General features: G+C 36.1%; 3 protein-coding genes across 3 annotated transcripts in view; all 3 read left to right on the forward strand.

Moving 5' to 3' along the window:
* Positions 1-3,569: 3,569 nt before the first annotated feature.
* On the forward strand, positions 3,570-8,935 carry LOC129226933 (uncharacterized). Its single transcript, XM_054861562.1, has 2 exons — positions 3,570-5,513; positions 8,909-8,935. The coding sequence occupies exons 1-2, from the start codon at positions 3,570-3,572 to the stop codon at positions 8,933-8,935; spliced, it is 1,971 nt and encodes a 656-aa protein (XP_054717537.1).
* A 507-nt stretch (positions 8,936-9,442) lies between these two features.
* LOC129226934 (uncharacterized) lies at positions 9,443-15,531 on the forward strand. The gene is made up of 2 exons (XM_054861563.1): positions 9,443-11,386; positions 15,451-15,531. The coding sequence occupies exons 1-2, from the start codon at positions 9,443-9,445 to the stop codon at positions 15,529-15,531; spliced, it is 2,025 nt and encodes a 674-aa protein (XP_054717538.1).
* Positions 15,532-17,057: 1,526 nt separating this feature from the next.
* Positions 17,058-21,794, forward strand: part of LOC129225789 (spondin-1-like) — a 42,771-nt gene continuing 38,034 nt past the window's right edge. Inside the window, 5 exon segments of the mRNA XM_054860299.1 lie at positions 17,058-17,090; positions 17,092-17,142; positions 18,991-19,124; positions 19,847-19,920; positions 21,232-21,357. Coding sequence (XP_054716274.1) covers positions 17,073-17,090; positions 17,092-17,142; positions 18,991-19,124; positions 19,847-19,920; positions 21,232-21,357 — 403 coding nt within the window. The 5' untranslated portion in view covers positions 17,058-17,072.

Raw genomic sequence — 21,794 nt, forward strand, 5'->3', positions numbered from 1 at the left:
AGATCTTTACTAAGAAAGTATTCTAAATCATCTACTGTTATCTGAAATTTGTTAAACAATCATCAGACACGTCTTCCTTATCACAAGCATTTTTTGGACTAGTCTTTTCCTATCTTCAAAGTTAATTCCTTCATCCAATACGGACAAAGCTTCTAGTTTATCCCCTACATACCATAAGTGATTTATGAATTTTCCAATCACTGCTTCTGCTGCATTTTTGTCGTCATTTTGTACGCTGCTAGTTTTTCAGACATATATTATTCAAAGGAGCCTCGATTGGGTTGCTGCGAAGAACCATATCTTGATACGGCATTTAATTGTAAAAGAGTTTTGTAAAACAGCATTGAAGGGCTTTCTTTTCATGTAAGGTTAATTTAAATTGTATCCTAAATATAAAAATTTTCAAACAAAAATTCCTTTTGACACCCATGTGGCTCAGGGATAAGCTCCAGGTTGCCGAAAACATATCCCTGTAGGAGGAAATTCACCAGGAAATATTATTGCAAGTTATGAGAATTCTCTGTAATCTTTCTCAATTCCGCTTTTTACAAACAATAATATGTCATACACTTCGTCTTTTAGAATTTAAGTGGTATGTGTACTTCATTGCAATGTTATAAGTTCTGAATGTTGGAGATCTTTCCACAAAATTTTGAAGCGCGTAAATAATTGAATATCTAATCTGGAACTAAGAAAGGCAAGAATTTCTTTAAGGACACACTCTGCGGTACGATTTCAAGTGCATGATGATGGCAATCCAAATGTAATATATCACCGTTCAGTTTTTGCTCTAAAAGATTGCATGTACAATTTATACGGTTGGTATTGCAAGTGGTTGTATCAAACACTAGAACAGTTAGCAATAAAGAGCTATCATCTAAGTTATCATATACAACTGAAGAAATATCTAAAGAATTGCGAGTAGCTGTTCAATATTAGGAACTGAAGCTATCACGGTAACCCTGTCGGCGTTCTTTTTCCAGTTACATCTGGATGTAGCTTTGTATCCCAGTGAATAACTACAAAATCTATATTTAAGTTCATGAAATTTAATTTTACCTCTCGAATATCTTCTTTTGCTCTCTTAAGGAATGTACGATTGATCACTGGGTCATTTGGATTTAAATTTACTACATCTACATAGGCTGTAAATAAATGAGCAATATCTTTATCCCTAATATGTCAGTTGTATAACAGTGATGAAAGGCGAGCAGATATCAATAGTTGTAGGCTTTTTTGCATTTTGGTAGACCAGCTGAAAAAACAAAAGTTCAACAGGTTAGGATAGATACCCATTTCGGTTTCTAAATCTTGTGAATTGCAAGAATTTGATAATTGTTGAGAGATTCCTCGTTATAATAATTTTATTGTATTTTACTAGTGAAATGCGTAATTGAAATCGTTTTATTTAGTTTTTGTTTTCTGAGAGCTGGCAACAAAATATCTTTAGAATGTGCGTGCGAAAAGAGTTTTGATTATTAGAGTTGAAAAATGTGAGTTTGGATGGCGTATTTTGAGTATTGAGAAGCGAGAAACACTTGAGAGATTTTATAAAATGAAATAGTGAGTTATTGAGTTTCATTTTGAGTTATTGAGTTTTATTTTCGAGTTTTGAGCATTAGTTAGGCAAATTTGCTATGAAATTATGTCTTGTGTAAATATTTTCTTGTTATGTGCTGTGTCCTGTGAATAAATGTATTTGTGCGATATGTGTTACGAGTGTACTGATTCGAAGTCCGATTAGAGTTTTTCGGACATCTGGCGTCCGTGGACAGGACTCTTTCGTCTGTTTGAATAAAATAAATTTAATTATCGTGCTGAGAAAAAAATGGATGAATTTAAGAAAAACAGGACACAGTACAGGAGATTATTTACGAAAGCTTGCAATGAATTTGATGCAGAAGAAGCTTGGTTAAGTGATGAAGATAAATTACTTAAACTTAAAGTAATTGAAGAAAAAGCACTTTTAATGATTGAGACTGAATACAAGGTTAGAAATCATCTTTGCGATGAAAATATTTCAGAAACAGAATGTGATGCTGAGTTCGATCAATCTGAGATTTATATTGATCGCTGGCGCGTTTTAGGACAAAAACTCAAAAAACTTTCATCATGTGAAAAAGAAGATTCTGCTTCGGTTTCAAGTGCAAATACGTCACAGAAAAACACTCTGTTACGGTATCCTAAGATACGGCTCCCGTCATTCAATGGAGATATAAGAAACTGGCTCGGATTTTGGGGACAGTTTCAAAAGATCGATAAAGACTCCAACTTGGACCTACATGACAAGTTTTCTTATTTGTCACAAAGTATGGTTAAAGGTAGCATTGCTGAGGATTTAATCAAAAGTTTCCCGCCTGGAGGATATAGCTATGAAAAAGCATTAAATCAATTAAAGAGTAGATTTGGAAAAGAAGAATTGCTGATGCAGATCTATGTAAGAGATCTATTAGCATTAATTCTTCAGAGAGAAAGTGCTCAAACCAAATCTCTTCGAGTGTTATACGACTTATTAGAGACTAAATTGAGGGCATTAGAGTCTCTAGGAGTAACTAGAGACAAATATGCTTGTATGTTATTTCCACTAATTGAATCATCACTTCCACAAGAAACTTTGAGAGCTTGGGAACGATGCCGAGCAACAAACCGGAGAACGCGAGATGTTACTCCAGAAAATGAATTGAGTTCACAGTTGGAAGAAAAGAACGACATGAGATCAATTTTGGATTTCCTACAAGATGAGGTAGAGGCTGAAGAAAGAATAATTTTAGCTTCTCAGTCATTCGATTGCCCTAAAGTGAAATCTACTTCTCGAGAGAACAGTGAAAAGAAAAATGATAATAAATTAAAGTTTGGGAATAGAGCTCAAGTAGCAACAGCAGCTGACCTTTTACTGCATCGCGGGAACAGAAACTGTATTTTTTGCGACAATCACCATGATTCGAATGATTGCATAAAAGCAGGGAAAATACCGCTTAAAGAGAGAGAATTACTAGTTGGAAAATCTCACTGCTGTTTTCTATGTCTCAAAACAGGACATCAAGTTCGTCAATGCAATGTGAAAGCTGGATGTGCTAATTGTGGAAGAAGACATCATATTTTGCTGTGCAGAAGTGGGCAACCGTATTTACCTTCGTCTTCTGAAAGAGTTGTTGCATTAGAAGAAACTCCAAAGCAAGATTCAGCTCTCGCAAACATTTCAATGTCACCAAAAGTGATGTTGCAAACCCTAATAGTAATCATAAGAGGAAAAGGAAAGAGCCGTAAAGCGAGAGCAATTTTTGATTCTGCATCCCAGAGGTCATACATTCTAAAGGATACGGCAAAGGAGATGAAGTACGAAGTCCTGGGTTCAGAGTGTCTCAAACATGTACTTTTCGGAGGAAAAAATTCTGGTGTGTGTAAACATGAAGTTTTTAAATTGTATTTAACTAGTGCTAACGGTAATTATAACTGCAATTTTGACGTTTTGAGTCAACCAGTCATATGTGAAACAAAGCCACCTACAAATGAACTCTGTATAAAAGAACTCTGTGACTTAAATATTCATATTGAGGATGATAGTAGAGATGACAGGTGGTTATAAATTACTTCCTAGTGGCCTTGCCGCAATTGAAACTAAACTAGGGTGGACACTAATGGGGAAGAACTCTAGTTTAGAATCTCGAGAAAGCACTGCATTACTTGTAACGAGTATGATTTGTAATGATACTTGTATATCAAACTTGTGGTCACTGGAAACGATCGGTATACTGGATCCATCTGAGAAGAAAACGCAAGATGAATTGCATGCAGCAGCTAAAGAAAATTTTTTGAGAACTGTTAGAATAGACGATGAAGGAAGGTTTATCGTTGATTTGCCTTGGTTGAGTGAACATCCCCCTCTGCCTGAAAATTTTGAATTGGCTTTGAAGAGACTGAACAACACAGTAAAGAACTTAAAAGCGAAAAATCTGTATGAGGATTATGACCTGGTTTTCAAAGAATGGGAAAAGGAGGGAATAATTGAAGAGGTTCCTTATAATGAAATTCAAGAACCATCGCATTATTTACCACATCGGCCTGTTGTCAAAGAAAATAGTACGACTCGCATTAGGCCAGTATTCGATGCTTCCGCTAAGTCGAGATCTTCACCAAGTCTAAATGACTGCCTTGAAAAGGGTATGAACCTTATTGAATTCATTCCATCAATATTAACACGCTTTCGTATGTATAAAATAGGGGTTACTGCTGATATATGTAAAGCGTTTCTGCAAATCCGTGTATCTGAAAGAGACAAAAATTATCTGAGATTCCTCTGGTACAACGATAAGTCTGAGCTAAAGTATTTCAGGCACTGTCGTGTAATATTCGGTGCTTCGTGTAGCCCTTTTTTACTCGGATCTGTGGTTCAGTATCATTTAGAATCAGCACTAGAAGAGGCACGAGTTGAGTCCTCGAAATATCCCGTTGAAACTGTAGAAGAACTTGCTAACAGTTTTTATGTGGACAATTGTCTTGTTAGCGTAAAGGATGAAGCTCAGTTGCATAAATTTATGCAAGCGGCTACAGAAATATTAATGGAGAGAAAATTTGAATTACGAGGGTGGGAGTACTCGGATTCCCGCTGTCAAGTTTCAGAACCCACGAATATGCTAGGAATGATGTGGGACCGTGGAAATGATACCCTCAGTTTAAAGTTATCACATGATACTGATACCTCTTCGATGAAAATTTCTAAGAGGTCAATTTTGTCTGCTGCACATAAAACGTTTGATCCTTTAGGCATAGTCTGTCCGGTTACTTTACTGCCAAAACTTTTGCTGCAGAGGTTATGGGAATGCAAATTAACATGGGATCAAGAAGTAGATACAAATATTGAAGAAGAATTCTTGAAATGGTTGAAAAATTTGGAGACTTTGAAAGAATTGAAGATAACTAGATGGTTGCAATGCGAATACGTAATTGATAGTTTACATTTTTTCTGCGACGCTAGTAAGTCTGCCTATTCAGCTGTTGTTTTTATAAAAATTTGTTTGAATGATTCAGTAGCTGTTCATCTGCTAAGAGCTAAATCTCGGATTGCACCTTGTGGAAAGAAAGAGACGACTATAGCAAGATTAGAGCTTCTTGGAGCCACAATTTTAGCACGTCTTTCTGTAGAAGTTCTGAAAGAATTCAAAAAAGAGAAAATTGTGTTTTGGACTGATTCTACTACCGTTCTTTCATGGTTGAGAAGAGAAGGGCCGTGGGGAGTGTTTGTACAAAACCGAGTGCAGGAAATTAGATCCTTGACTCCTTTGAATGCATGGCGGTTCGTCCCAGGATCACTAAATCCAGCAGATCTTCCGAGTAGAGGTTGTTCTGCTCGTCAACTTCTTTCGTCAAAATGGTGGGAAGGTCCGCAATGGTTGTATTTCCCATCGGAAGAATGGCCAAAAGACGAATTTTGTGTTGATGAAGAAGAAATTCAAAGTGAAAGAAAGAGAGGCGTGGTATCATCTATGGTCAACATGCAATGCACAGATAACATTGTAAGTGACCGATTTTCAAGTTATACGAAGACAATCAGAACAATTGGATGGATCTATAGATTTTATCACAATATTTCCAGTCAGAATAAGATAATAGGAGAGTTGACAACTGATGAGTACAACAGAGCTGAAATTGCACTTATGAGGCAAATACAGTCAGAGCAATTTCATGAAAATAATCGTTTGCAGAAGCTGCAAACATTCAAAGATAAGGATGGATTACTACGATTACAAACAAGATTGTTTGATTGTGAGGAAACAGAAGAGTTTAAGAGTCCTATTCTGTTACCTTCAAAACATAAAGCGGTATTGAAAATGGTGACTGAAGAACATAAAAAATCTTTCCACGCAGGACTGTCTACTTTATTAGTGAGATTAAGAGAAAAATATTGGATATTAGGCGTCAGGAAATTAGCTAAGCAAGTGATTTCTAACTGTGTTATATGTAAACGCCATACAGCTAAACCTCTGGAAGTGCCATTCGCCCCATTACCAAGAGACAGAGTCACCCATGCAGGTGTTTTTGAAGTTTCCGGGGCTGATTATGCCGGGCCTTTGTATTTGCGATCAGGAGAAAAGGCCTGGATCATTTTATTTACATGTGCGGTTTACCGAGCTGTACATTTTGAGCTAGTTAAGTCAATGTCAACAGAGTCATTCATCTTAGCATTAAGACGATTCGTAGCTCGAAGAGGAAGAATTGCTGTTCTCTACACAGACAACGGCATGAGTTTTGTTGGAACGAACAATGTGCTAAAGACGCTCGACTGGAATAAAATAAGCTCTTATTCCACCACAAGACAGATTTCTTGGAAGTTCATTCCACCAACCGCTGCCTGGTGGGGTGGTTGGTGGGAGCGCATGGTTGGGATGCTGAAAGGCCTTTTAAGAAGAATGCTAGGTAAATCTTCTGTTAACTACGAGGAGCTTTCAACAATATTATGCGACTGTGAAGCAATCATCAACTCGAGACCGTTGACATACATATCAAGTTCACCAGATCAACTGATGCCCTTAACTCCGGCTATGTTTCTGGTAAGTGACAACTGCACCAAGATTGAAAATGCTGATCTAGATGTGGTAGACAGAACCTTGTTGACAAGAAGGTCCAAATATCTACAGAAATTAAGAGAAGACTTACGACAAAGATTTAGAAATGAATATTTTGCACTTCTAATTAACCAAGGCTATAGGAAAGTTAACTCATTAGAAGTTGGTGATATCGTTTTAATAGGGAGTGACGGATCCAAGCGTAATGACTGGCCTCTTGGAGTAGTAATAAAAATCTATCCTGGAGCAGATGGCCATTCCAGAGTAGCCAGAGTAAAGACACAACAAGGAGAGAGACTGCGGCCATTTCAAAGGCTATATCCCTTAGAACTATCTGCGACTGAAGTTAGTTCTTTGAAATTACCTTCGCTGGTCAAAGAGACCTCTGCAGAAACAACCTTTTTCTCAGGAACGAGAAAAGAGCCTGGGATACCTTCAGACGTGTTTGTGGGAGAAGAAACATCTAACAACACTCGGCCCCTTTTGAAAGAAACCAGATATGGGAGAAAGATTAGAGTACCTGAACGTTTAAAGATGTAAAACTCTGTTTCATTTGAACTGTTATAATTTCTTTGATCTAATTGATATTTCTTAGGTTTTGTGTTGCAATACAAATTAGTAAATTTCATATTGCAAGGTGGGAGAATGTTGAGAGATTCCTCGTTATAATAATTTTATTGTATTTTACTAGTGAAATGCGTAATTGAAATCGTTTTATTTAGTTTTTGTTTTCTGAGAGTTGGCAACAAAATATCTTTAGAATGTGCGTGCGAAAAGAGTTTTGATTATTAGAGTTGAAAAATGTGAGTTTGGATGGCGTATTTTGAGTATTGAGAAGCGAGAAACACTTGAGAGATTTTATAAAATGAAATAGTGAGTTATTGAGTTTCATTTTGAGTTATTGAGTTTTATTTTCGAGTTTTGAGCATTAGTTAGGCAAATTTGCTATGAAATTATGTCTTGTGTAAATATTTTCTTGTTATGTGCTGTGTCCTGTGAATAAATGTATTTGTGCGATATGTGTTACGAGTGTACTGATTCGAAGTCCGATTAGAGTTTTTCGGACATCTGGCGTCCGTGGACAGGACTCTTTCGTCTGTTTGAATAAAATAAATTTAATTATCGTGCTGAGAAAAAAATGGATGAATTTAAGAAAAACAGGACACAGTACAGGAGATTATTTACGAAAGCTTGCAATGAATTTGATGCAGAAGAAGCTTGGTTAAGTGATGAAGATAAATTACTTAAACTTAAAGTAATTGAAGAAAAAGCACTTTTAATGATTGAGACTGAATACAAGGTTAGAAATCATCTTTGCGATGAAAATATTTCAGAAACAGAATGTGATGCTGAGTTCGATCAATCTGAGATTTATATTGATCGCTGGCGCGTTTTAGGACAAAAACTCAAAAAACTTTCATCATGTGAAAAAGAAGATTCTGCTTCGGTTTCAAGTGCAAATACGTCACAGAAAAACACTCTGTTACGGTATCCTAAGATACGGCTCCCGTCATTCAATGGAGATATAAGAAACTGGCTCGGATTTTGGGGACAGTTTCAAAAGATCGATAAAGACTCCAACTTGGACCTACATGACAAGTTTTCTTATTTGTCACAAAGTATGGTTAAAGGTAGCATTGCTGAGGATTTAATCAAAAGTTTCCCGCCTGGAGGATATAGCTATGAAAAAGCATTAAATCAATTAAAGAGTAGATTTGGAAAAGAAGAATTGCTGATGCAGATCTATGTAAGAGATCTATTAGCATTAATTCTTCAGAGAGAAAGTGCTCAAACCAAATCTCTTCGAGTGTTATACGACTTATTAGAGACTAAATTGAGGGCATTAGAGTCTCTAGGAGTAACTAGAGACAAATATGCTTGTATGTTATTTCCACTAATTGAATCATCACTTCCACAAGAAACTTTGAGAGCTTGGGAACGATGCCGAGCAACAAACCGGAGAACGCGAGATGTTACTCCAGAAAATGAATTGAGTTCACAGTTGGAAGAAAAGAACGACATGAGATCAATTTTGGATTTCCTACAAGATGAGGTAGAGGCTGAAGAAAGAATAATTTTAGCTTCTCAGTCATTCGATTGCCCTAAAGTGAAATCTACTTCTCGAGAGAACAGTGAAAAGAAAAATGATAATAAATTAAAGTTTGGGAATAGAGCTCAAGTAGCAACAGCAGCTGACCTTTTACTGCATCGCGGGAACAGAAACTGTATTTTTTGCGACAATCACCATGATTCGAATGATTGCATAAAAGCAGGGAAAATACCGCTTAAAGAGAGAGAATTACTAGTTGGAAAATCTCACTGCTGTTTTCTATGTCTCAAAACAGGACATCAAGTTCGTCAATGCAATGTGAAAGCTGGATGTGCTAATTGTGGAAGAAGACATCATATTTTGCTGTGCAGAAGTGGGCAACCGTATTTACCTTCGTCTTCTGAAAGAGTTGTTGCATTAGAAGAAACTCCAAAGCAAGATTCAGCTCTCGCAAACATTTCAATGTCACCAAAAGTGATGTTGCAAACCCTAATAGTAATCATAAGAGGAAAAGGAAAGAGCCGTAAAGCGAGAGCAATTTTTGATTCTGCATCCCAGAGGTCATACATTCTAAAGGATACGGCAAAGGAGATGAAGTACGAAGTCCTGGGTTCAGAGTGTCTCAAACATGTACTTTTCGGAGGAAAAAATTCTGGTGTGTGTAAACATGAAGTTTTTAAATTGTATTTAACTAGTGCTAACGGTAATTATAACTGCAATTTTGACGTTTTGAGTCAACCAGTCATATGTGAAACAAAGCCACCTACAAATGAACTCTGTATAAAAGAACTCTGTGACTTAAATATTCATATTGAGGATGATAGTAGAGATGACAGGTGGTTATAAATTACTTCCTAGTGGCCTTGCCGCAATTGAAACTAAACTAGGGTGGACACTAATGGGGAAGAACTCTAGTTTAGAATCTCGAGAAAGCACTGCATTACTTGTAACGAGTATGATTTGTAATGATACTTGTATATCAAACTTGTGGTCACTGGAAACGATCGGTATACTGGATCCATCTGAGAAGAAAACGCAAGATGAATTGCATGCAGCAGCTAAAGAAAATTTTTTGAGAACTGTTAGAATAGACGATGAAGGAAGGTTTATCGTTGATTTGCCTTGGTTGAGTGAACATCCCCCTCTGCCTGAAAATTTTGAATTGGCTTTGAAGAGACTGAACAACACAGTAAAGAACTTAAAAGCGAAAAATCTGTATGAGGATTATGACCTGGTTTTCAAAGAATGGGAAAAGGAGGGAATAATTGAAGAGGTTCCTTATAATGAAATTCAAGAACCATCGCATTATTTACCACATCGGCCTGTTGTCAAAGAAAATAGTACGACTCGCATTAGGCCAGTATTCGATGCTTCCGCTAAGTCGAGATCTTCACCAAGTCTAAATGACTGCCTTGAAAAGGGTATGAACCTTATTGAATTCATTCCATCAATATTAACACGCTTTCGTATGTATAAAATAGGGGTTACTGCTGATATATGTAAAGCGTTTCTGCAAATCCGTGTATCTGAAAGAGACAAAAATTATCTGAGATTCCTCTGGTACAACGATAAGTCTGAGCTAAAGTATTTCAGGCACTGTCGTGTAATATTCGGTGCTTCGTGTAGCCCTTTTTTACTTGGATCTGTGGTTCAGTATCATTTAGAATCAGCACTAGAAGAGGCACGAGTTGAGTCCTCGAAATATCCCGTTGAAACTGTAGAAGAACTTGCTAACAGTTTTTATGTGGACAATTGTCTTGTTAGCGTAAAGGATGAAGCTCAGTTGCATAAATTTATGCAAGCGGCTACAGAAATATTAATGGAGAGAAAATTTGAATTACGAGGGTGGGAGTACTCGGATTCCCGCTGTCAAGTTTCAGAACCCACGAATATGCTAGGAATGATGTGGGACCGTGGAAATGATACCCTCAGTTTAAAGTTATCACATGATACTGATACCTCTTCGATGAAAATTTCTAAGAGGTCAATTTTGTCTGCTGCACATAAAACGTTTGATCCTTTAGGCATAGTCTGTCCGGTTACTTTACTGCCAAAACTTTTGCTGCAGAGGTTATGGGAATGCAAATTAACATGGGATCAAGAAGTAGATACAAATATTGAAGAAGAATTCTTGAAATGGTTGAAAAATTTGGAGACTTTGAAAGAATTGAAGATAACTAGATGGTTGCAATGCGAATACGTAATTGATAGTTTACATTTTTTCTGCGACGCTAGTAAGTCTGCCTATTCAGCTGTTGTTTTTATAAAAATTTGTTTGAATGATTCAGTAGCTGTTCATCTGCTAAGAGCTAAATCTCGGATTGCACCTTGTGGAAAGAAAGAGACGACTATAGCAAGATTAGAGCTTCTTGGAGCCACAATTTTAGCACGTCTTTCTGTAGAAGTTCTGAAAGAATTCAAAAAAGAGAAAATTGTGTTTTGGACTGATTCTACTACCGTTCTTTCATGGTTGAGAAGAGAAGGGCCGTGGGGAGTGTTTGTACAAAACCGAGTGCAGGAAATTAGATCCTTGACTCCTTTGAATGCATGGCGGTTCGTCCCAGGATCACTAAATCCAGCAGATCTTCCGAGTAGAGGTTGTTCTGCTCGTCAACTTCTTTCGTCAAAATGGTGGGAAGGTCCGCAATGGTTGTATTTCCCATCGGAAGAATGGCCAAAAGACGAATTTTGTGTTGATGAAGAAGAAATTCAAAGTGAAAGAAAGAGAGGCGTGGTATCATCTATGGTCAACATGCAATGCACAGATAACATTGTAAGTGACCGATTTTCAAGTTATACGAAGACAATCAGAACAATTGGATGGATCTATAGATTTTATCACAATATTTCCAGTCAGAATAAGATAATAGGAGAGTTGACAACTGATGAGTACAACAGAGCTGAAATTGCACTTATGAGGCAAATACAGTCAGAGCAATTTCATGAAAATAATCGTTTGCAGAAGCTGCAAACATTCAAAGATAAGGATGGATTACTACGATTACAAACAAGATTGTTTGATTGTGAGGAAACAGAAGAGTTTAAGAGTCCTATTCTGTTACCTTCAAAACATAAAGCGGTATTGAAAATGGTGACTGAAGAACATAAAAAATCTTTCCACGCAGGACTGTCTACTTTATTAGTGAGATTAAGAGAAAAATATTGGATATTAGGCGTCAGGAAATTAGCTAAGCAAGTGATTTCTAACTGTGTTATATGTAAACGCCATACAGCTAAACCTCTGGAAGTGCCATTCGCCCCATTACCAAGAGACAGAGTCACCCATGCAGGTGTTTTTGAAGTTTCCGGGGCTGATTATGCCGGGCCTTTGTATTTGCGATCAGGAGAAAAGGCCTGGATCATTTTATTTACATGTGCGGTTTACCGAGCTGTACATTTTGAGCTAGTTAAGTCAATGTCAACAGAGTCATTCATCTTAGCATTAAGACGATTCGTAGCTCGAAGAGGAAGAATTGCTGTTCTCTACACAGACAACGGCATGAGTTTTGTTGGAACGAACAATGTGCTAAAGACGCTCGACTGGAATAAAATAAGCTCTTATTCCACCACAAGACAGATTTCTTGGAAGTTCATTCCACCAACCGCTGCCTGGTGGGGTGGTTGGTGGGAGCGCATGGTTGGGATGCTGAAAGGCCTTTTAAGAAGAATGCTAGGTAAATCTTCTGTTAACTACGAGGAGCTTTCAACAATATTATGCGACTGTGAAGCAATCATCAACTCGAGACCGTTGACATACATATCAAGTTCACCAGATCAACTGATGCCCTTAACTCCGGCTATGTTTCTGGTAAGTGACAACTGCACCAAGATTGAAAATGCTGATCTAGATGTGGTAGACAGAACCTTGTTGACAAGAAGGTCCAAATATCTACAGAAATTAAGAGAAGACTTACGACAAAGATTTAGAAATGAATATTTTGCACTTCTAATTAACCAAGGCTATAGGAAAGTTAACTCATTAGAAGTTGGTGATATCGTTTTAATAGGGAGTGACGGATCCAAGCGTAATGACTGGCCTCTTGGAGTAGTAATAAAAATCTATCCTGGAGCAGATGGCCATTCCAGAGTAGCCAGAGTAAAGACACAACAAGGAGAGAGACTGCGGCCATTTCAAAGGCTATATCCCTTAGAACTATCTGCGACTGAAGTTAGTTCTTTGAAATTACCTTCGCTGGTCAAAGAGACCTCTGCAGAAACAACCTTTTTCTCAGGAACGAGAAAAGAGCCTGGGATACCTTCAGACGTGTTTGTGGGAGAAGAAACATCTAACAACACTCGGCCCCTTTTGAAAGAAACCAGATATGGGAGAAAGATTAGAGTACCTGAACGTTTAAAGATGTAAAACTCTGTTTCATTTGAACTGTTATAATTTCTTTGATCTAATTGATATTTCTTAGGTTTTGTGTTGCAATACAAATTAGTAAATTTCATATTGCAAGGTGGGAGAATGTTGAGAGATTCCTCGTTATAATAATTTTATTGTATTTTACTAGTGAAATGCGTAATTGAAATCGTTTTATTTAGTTTTTGTTTTCTGAGAGTTGGCAACAAAATATCTTTAGAATGTGCGTGCGAAAAGAGTTTTGATTATTAGAGTTGAAAAATGTGAGTTTGGATGGCGTATTTTGAGTATTGAGAAGCGAGAAACACTTGAGAGATTTTATAAAATGAAATAGTGAGTTATTGAGTTTCATTTTGAGTTATTGAGTTTTATTTTCGAGTTTTGAGCATTAGTTAGGCAAATTTGCTATGAAATTATGTCTTGTGTAAATATTTTCTTGTTATGTGCTGTGTCCTGTGAATAAATGTATTTGTGCGATATGTGTTACGAGTGTACTGATTCGAAGTCCGATTAGAGTTTTTCGGACAATGATATTAAAGGACTATGTACTGAAATAGAAGAAAATTAATTTAAAGTATAGATTTCTACATGGTTCTGCTCTGGATATTTTTTTTGTAATTTATATTTTAGCTATGGGAAATACAATATATTTTTATGTTAGCAGTAATCGAGGATTTTTCGATATTTATATTTTAAAAATTAAAAATTGGATACGCATGTAGGTATGTTTATAACTAAAGAACAGCGAATTAAAATATAATTGCAATTATTTATATTTATAGCATTGAAACCTTGCGACTCTATTTGACACACCAATTACATACACAGGGAATTTTGTAAATCAGCACCCCCAAACCTGGACGAGGCAATTTGTTGTTGTCAAAGATCGTTCATTAATGGCATAGGTCATTCATTAATGGAATATAGAATCCCTTGTGTCCATCTTGATGGGAAGAAACGTTCCCCTGCCGCTTGGTTGGAACAAGCGCAGAAGAGCGGTACGCTTGACCCAAGGCCATTGGTGTACATTTTATTCTCTGTAACATGTTAAATTTTACAGAATGAAAGTGAGAGAATGGTCGATCTGGAAGTAGCAGCACCCTATTGAGGTTCAAAATTACTTTAAACTATAAAACGGTAGAATATTTTTACATAAAAAATGAGAAAAATCCGCAATTTTTTTCTTCGAAACTCAAAAAAGGGGGGCCCTAGGGGCACGTGTTAATATTCATGGATTGACTTTAAATTTTGCAAGGATCATTTTAGTTTGTACACATGGAACAAATTGAGGGGGGCGTCGCGTAAAATATCTGCAACTTTAAAAATAAGGACCACCCTAGCTAATATATATAATATATATATATAGTATATATATATTATAGTATATATATATATATAATATATATATACTATATATATATATATATATATATATATATATATAGTATATATATAATATATATTAGTATATATATTTATATTATATATATATATATATATACTAAGTATATTCAAAATTACTAAGACTGCTCAAATTAAAAATATTTAAACAAAACTATTGAATTTAATATTTTATAAACGTTTTCGTTGCCGAGCACTTTTGTCATGTATTGAACTATGCCTTTTATACCCCCCACCCCCTCCCTCCAGGAAAGTTTTGAATTAGGGGAAACAATTGTATTTTTTATATTTGGAAGTGTTTTTTTGTTGTTTTTCGATATAATATGCTTGGAACTCTAACCTTTGCAACCCCCCCCACTCCAAAATTTGAATTATTCCGTGAATATATCGATATATCGAAAATATCGACATCTGGAGAATGATATATCGACGGTACTAAAGTTTCTGATATCTCCCAGTCCTACCAGTTACAGTAGTCAGAGTGACAAATTAGAGTAATGACGTCTCACAGGAGTCGCACAGTGAAACATTTGTGACATGTTTCATGGGACTTCAGTCTGTAACATCTGTTTGTGACGTCGACGCCACCCTAAATTGCTGGAACCTGTTTCACTTTACAGTGACGTTTCGTGATCGTTGCGCGATTTAATATATTACGTGACTAATAAGAAAAAGGGTCTCATTTTTAACCACTGCTCTTAGCATTCTGATGATTGTGCTACTGCATTCCAAAAGACTTTTCCTCAGAAATCATTTGTGAAACATTTGTGACATGTTTTTTTTGGGACTTCAGTGCGACGTCGCCGCAACCTGTCATTTGTGACATTATGAAGACGTCACTGTAACATCTCTTTGTGACGTCGACAGCCGCCCTAAGTCGCTGGAACCTGTTTCACTTTACAGTGACGTTTCGTGATCGTTGCGCGATTTAATATATTACGTGACTAATAAGAAAAGGGTCTCATTTTAACCACTGCTCTTAGCATTCTGATGATTGTGCTACTGCATTCCAAAAGACTTTCCTCAAAAATCATTTGTGAAACATTTGTGACATGTTCTTTTGGGACTTTCAGTGCGACGTCGCTGCACCTGTCATTTGTGACATTATGAAGACGTCACTATTACATCTCATTGTGACGTCGACGCCGCCCTAAGTTGCTGGAACCTGTTTCACTTTACAGTGACGTTTCGTGATCGTTACGCGATTTAATATATTTACGTGACTAATAAGAAAAGGGTCTCATTTTAACCACTGCTCTTAGCATTCTGATGATTGTGCTACTGCATTCCAAAAAGACTTTCCTCAAAAATCATTTGTGAAACATTTGTGACATGTTCTTTTAGGACTTCAGTGCAACGTCGCTGCACCTGTCATTTATGACATTATGAAGACCGTCACTATAACATCTCTTTGTAACATCGACGCCCGCCCTAAGTTGCTGGAACCTGTTTGCCTGTTTCACTTTACAGTGACGTTTTTTAGCATTCTGAGCATTGTGCTACCTGCATTTCCAAAAGACCTTTCCTCAAAAATCATTCTAAGTTTGAACAAACAGCAACTAATAAGGCTGAGTCAAAATATTTTATAAATGCTCCATAAATGTACGAATCTTGGTCTTTTAAGGGGAGTCGATCACAGAAAAAATGTTTTTATTATGTTAAAAACACAGGAAATGTCTAAGTATCTCAGTATGGTTGCAATTGAAGATTTCCGATGTATTTAGCATGGAGACTGGTTTTTCTGTAGGTTGGCTATTATTGGCTAATTTCACGAAGCGGTTTGTGTAGTTTCTTAATTTTCATCTGGCAAAAGCCATAACTCGAATATTATGCAAAATCACCCTAGGTGTTTTAAGGGGTTACATTACCTTGCAGACATTTTTTAATGTAAATAAATTTCTTTTTTTTTTTTGAAACCATAAACATGCATACTTATTTTTGTAATCAATAATTTATTTTCAAAAATTTAAAATATTGCCTACTTTTTTTAAAAAATTCAAAAAATTCAGGAAATTTTTAATTTTTTTAAAATCCCTAAGACTTTTTTTGTTTTTGCACTAATTAATTTTTTTTTTTTTTTTTGTTAAACGATCACAATAACATCTCTAAAAATCTGTGCATTCATTTGCTTATGTGTATCATTAGAAAAACTTTCTGGTGATTAATTATGTAAAAAAAACAATTTTTTTAATAAAAAAATTTGGTTTTTAAAGGTATAACATGCTCTAAACATTTGAGTAATTTATAAAATGCTTAGGTATTCTAATGACATGAAAACAAAAAACAAAAAAAAACGATCATCAAGAAAAAAAGCAATTTAAAGTTATTCTTTTGCCTAAGAGCACGACCTAAAACCCCTCATAACTTTTTAAACATTTGAACTAAAGCAACGAAACTTTTTCCCTGTGTTTGGAATAGTTTTTAGTTTTGAAATATACAATAAAAAGTTTTTTTCATACTTTGATTATTTTTTGAGGTACTGTAAACCCCTTAAACAGTTGAGATTTTTTAATAATTAAAAAATGTCAATCTCAGTTGCTTTATAGAAACCCTTTTTTTTCACACCATCAACATTTTCGTCAATGGTTGAAAGTCAGTTTTTTAATTTCTTAAAAAATTTATTCATTTCATTTTTTTTACAGTCACGCTGCAAGATGATAGTTCAGAAATAAATCCGAAGAAATTCGTTGGGTTCATGATCACAGTGGAGCCGAAAAGAAATAAAAAATGACATGTCAACGAGAGCCGATGTTGGTAATTTGCAGGTATGAAACTCGTAATACTCATTACGTACCCATATACGTTTATAGAAGTACAGACATTTCTCAAAAATATAAATAATATTCGTGTGAATTGATTGTAGAAGAGATCAAATCATAACGATTCCTAGAAGCCAAAATACCATTCATTCGTATTTTTTATCTGCTTAGTAAAATTATGTTTGAAGAACGCTTGAGGCATATGAATTTGTTAAAGTCGTGACTGTCAGTCGGGCCTGATTACTGAATAGGCTAACTAGGCCTTGGCCTCCCGCATTTTAGGGGCCCCAAATGGGTAAAATTGTCTTATCCAATGGCTAAAATTGTCTTAGCTGGTGGCTAAAATTGTAAGGTTTTACTCAAGGGGCCTCAAAAATCTGTTTGGCCTAGGGCCTCCTTACCTTAAACAAGCCTTGGTGGCCTGTAACTTGTTTTGTATTTAGAATTCCTCGAAATTTTTTAAAAAGACGTTATTACAAGCTCTTTTCACCAGAGAGGAGTGGCAGCTAGCAATTTTTGTGTACCTGACCATAATTTTTTTATCAACAGATGTCTACGTTTAAAGCATTCAAGTTATCAAAAATTGACAGTCAAGTACTATTTCAGGGCTACAGTGAAGCACGTTCATCACAGCAAAAAAAAAAAAAAAAAAAAGAGTACTCAACACACTAAAAGATAGTTGTGAGTGAAAGAAAACTAAAAGGTGTTCACTTGGTTTACCTTACTTTTTGCCGACATTTAAAATCCCCCCCCCTTAAATATATCACAAGGTAAGATTGAAACTGGACTGAGAAATAAGCCCCACTAAACTGCCATGGGCAGGTAAACATCAGTATCTGCAGAAATTAGTTTTCAAGATATTTGAAAAAACGCGTTTTGAGTTATATACTAACAAATGAGAAGCTTTGAAATTTGACCTTTTTTTCGTGCTTTTTTTCAGCGGAAACCAAATAAGCAAGCTTGTACAATATAGCTAACGTACAATAGATGATAAATGTGCAAAAAACAAAAAAAAAAAAAAAAAAAAAATTAATTTGAATTTTGACATCTTGAATTCAAATTATGTTTTTCGCAATCACGAGTGTGTGTATGTAGGCGTGTGTGTTTGTGTGTGGGGGGTATGTGTGTTGTGTGTAGGGGTATGTGTATATGTGTGTAGGCATGTGTTTTTGTGTCTGTGTGCAGGCATAAGTGTGTGAGTAGTTGTGTGTATGAATGTGTGTGTATGTGGGGGGAGGGGGGTATGTGTATGTGAGTGTAGGCATATGTGTTTGTGTCTGTGTGCAGGCATGAATGCGTGGGTAGTTGTTTGTATGAGTGTGTGTATGTGTTTGTGTGTGTGTGCATGTGTAGGTGTCTGTATGTATTTGTGTGTGTGTATGTGTGTAGGTGTATGTGTGTGTATGTGTTTGTGTATGTGTGTAGGTGTATGTGTGTGTATGTGTTTGTGTGTATATGTGTGTGCGTGCGTGTGTGTGTGTGTGTGTGTGTGTGTGTGTGTGTGTAGTTGTGTATGTATGCGCGTGTGTGTAGGACATGGATGCAACCTGGAGACGGCTTTCGCTATAGGAGCAGCTTCGTGAGGAGCCGGTCGACGGTGATGGTGCAGAGGGTGACGGTGGGAAAATAAAATCAAAGGACATCAAAACAGTCAAGTGAGAACAATAAGCAATCGTGATTGCTTAAAAAAAAAATGAAAATTTTGCAGAAATTGCTCTTTACTTGCCCACAGTAGAAATGCCTTGTAATAGCTAATTTAGCGATATTTTCTTGAAAATTTGTGTTTTACTCACATGAAGATTCCTTTAGTTTACACACATTCTTGTATGCTTAATGTAACTACGTCACTTACAGTTATACAGGGGACCTATGGCCAGGTATTCCGAGGACTGTCCTAATGCAATTGTCCATGCATTCTTACTTCCGAAAGAAGACATACGAGCCACGTGGAAAGCGCCACCTGCTGGAAGCGGATGTGTAATGTTCAGGTAAAAGATTGAATCTCAGAAATTTGTTGTTTGTGAGAAAAAATAATGTTTGAGAAAGTGGCTATTAAAATAGTGTCCTCTTCAAGCAAGATACAATTGCAGTCAGAGTAATCAATTCTAAGTCGGCTAAACTTTGCTACCCTTTAATAACATTCAGTTACAGATTAAGTGTTGCAACCATCGAGCTGCGGAGTCGAGGAGGAAATGACCTACCCCGAATCCAGGAATTTTGGAACCTTCAACTCTGACTTCGACTCCGATTCTTTTACCCCAAAATCAGTCCCTCTCCGACTCCGCAGCACTGGTAAAGCATCACCACCTAAGTATTCTAGCATAATTCTAGAGACTAAAAAAGCTACCTTTCCTTGCTATAACTTCGTACTTCCTAGAATTCTCTGGAAACACAAGAAAATAAAAAATTTCTAGCGAATTCTGGGGTTCCCGGTTTCTTGGGAAGGGGAGGGAGGAACTTTAAAATTTTCTTTGATTTTTCAGTAATTCGTGGTCCGATTTTTCTGCGGGAATGCTAGAAAGTTCCAATGATTTCCCGGAAACCCAGGTGCCCAGTGTCCTAGGTAAAAAAGCAGGGAGAGATCATTTGATATCCCGAGAGAAAAAACTTTGAAAGTTCCGGCGATTTTCTGGTAATCCGGGTTCTCAGTTTCCCGGGGGAAAACTCTTTAATACGATTTACTACAAAAAATTTACTGTTTTTACTTTAGGGCAACTGTGCAAGAAAACAGAGAACAGTGGTTTATGGATGAAGGAGATTTAAGTAAAGAATTGTGTGAAGAAGGTAATCGAAGTTAAATATTTTTCTAAATAAAAATGAGAAAAAAAAAAATTCAAATTAAGTTTCATATTAAAAGGTAATTTGTGTTTATGCCTATTTCTCATCGGAACAATATTTAAATTATAAAAGTTAATTTAAAAAAGCTGTATGTGTGTGTGTGTGTTTTTTTTTTTTTTTTTCTCGAAACGTTAGTAATTTTTTTTCCAAGTTTTTTTAGTGATTGATATCGAAATGATTCATTTTATTTCATCCCACATATTAATTAATTATGTATCTTTTCACTTTTGAATATTACTTCTACTTGTTTTCGTAACTTCTTAAAGGTTTGTCTTATTTATTTATTTTTTTGTTTATCTTTCTTCCTTTCAAAATAATATCTCACTACATAAAGATATAATACTCAGCGTTGTTGGCACCAGGCGGAAAAGTCAAAACTATCAAATTTTAAGAAAATCGAGAGTGTAGTAAATACTATTTGCAAATCATGGCTTCCACAATGTGCTCATTACCGGGAAGTTTGGCGCGAGGTTTCAGTTAAAATTTATTTCTCTTAGTTAACAAGCAACGACGATTCACGAAAAAAGCTTGTTTCACCCTCCCTTGTTTCTTTCATGTTCAACCAATTTCGAAGTTAACTCGTCTAAGGACGAATACCGAAAATCTTGAGGTGCATAAATACTAAAAACTAATCTTCTGTTATGTATACTCTAAGTTTAAACTAAACACAATGGCACAACAACCCATGGGAACAGGGCCCTAGGCCCATCTCAGTTTGCATGAGGGAGGGCTTCGTGTTGCAATGCAGACATTCCTGTTAGGCGGTCAGTCGAACGCGGAACCCGTAGCGTTTAGTTTCCAAGCAAGCTCGGTAATAAGTCTTATTCTGTTTTTAAAAAATGCGAAAAACCTCTCGCTGTAAGTCAACCTACTTTGGTTAAGACACCCCCAAGGACGGATCCAGAAATTTTTCAAGGAAGGAGTGAGATTGATTTTATTACTTACTTTTTGCTGAGTATACTGATTTAAAAATATTGATGACAAAGGTTTTGGACTTCAATTTCGAAACAGTTCCGAGTGGGGTCCCAACCCTAACCTCCCTTATTACCGCATCAATAAAACTCGTCTAAATTTGCGTTCTTTGAATTTCATTTTCAGAAGATTACCGGTAGTGGGTCCCTGAAGGGAGGGAAGATGACCTTTCCCTTGTGTCCGTTCCTGGTTACCCTGATACAAAGTATTAGTTTAAGATTAAATATCAAATAACAAATGCTTGAAATCCGTTGAACTGATACATAAACTCTTTCCGAATTTTAGAGCAAGAGAACCCAGATGAACAGCCGGATGTTTTAGATGAATGCTGTGCCTGTGATGAAGCAAAATATGAGCTCACATTTGAGGGAATTTGGTCTAGACATACACATCCTAAAGATTTTCCAACAAGTAAGTCGAATTAGCATTCGTAAAAAAAGAGGGGGGATTTTTTTTTAGCTTAACTCATCTAAGCTGGTAGAAAAAAAATGTATCATTTTCAAAGACCCGCACTTCAATCGTTAAGTTAAATAAATGAATATATTTTCATACATGAAACCCCTTACATTCATAAAAAAGCAAAATCGTAACCTTTTATTTTTTTCGTGTGTATTAAGGTAGACGGACATCCTTCTTTTTTTCTCTAATATTCATTGCATAGCTCTAAAATTTAACACGATTATTTATTATTGCATGAAAATTTAATAATTATTGATTGCTTATTATAAGATTAATATTATATTATATTTGACTTTTAAATGTGAAAAAGCCAAAAAGAGAAAGTTTTTTTCTAAAATTTTTCTGGAAAATGCAATGAATTTCCAAAGATGTAAATAAAAGACTAAAAA

The sequence above is a fragment of the Uloborus diversus genome, chromosome 7 (genome assembly GCF_026930045.1).
Source record: "Uloborus diversus isolate 005 chromosome 7, Udiv.v.3.1, whole genome shotgun sequence".
Lineage (NCBI taxonomy): Eukaryota > Metazoa > Arthropoda > Arachnida > Araneae > Uloboridae > Uloborus > Uloborus diversus.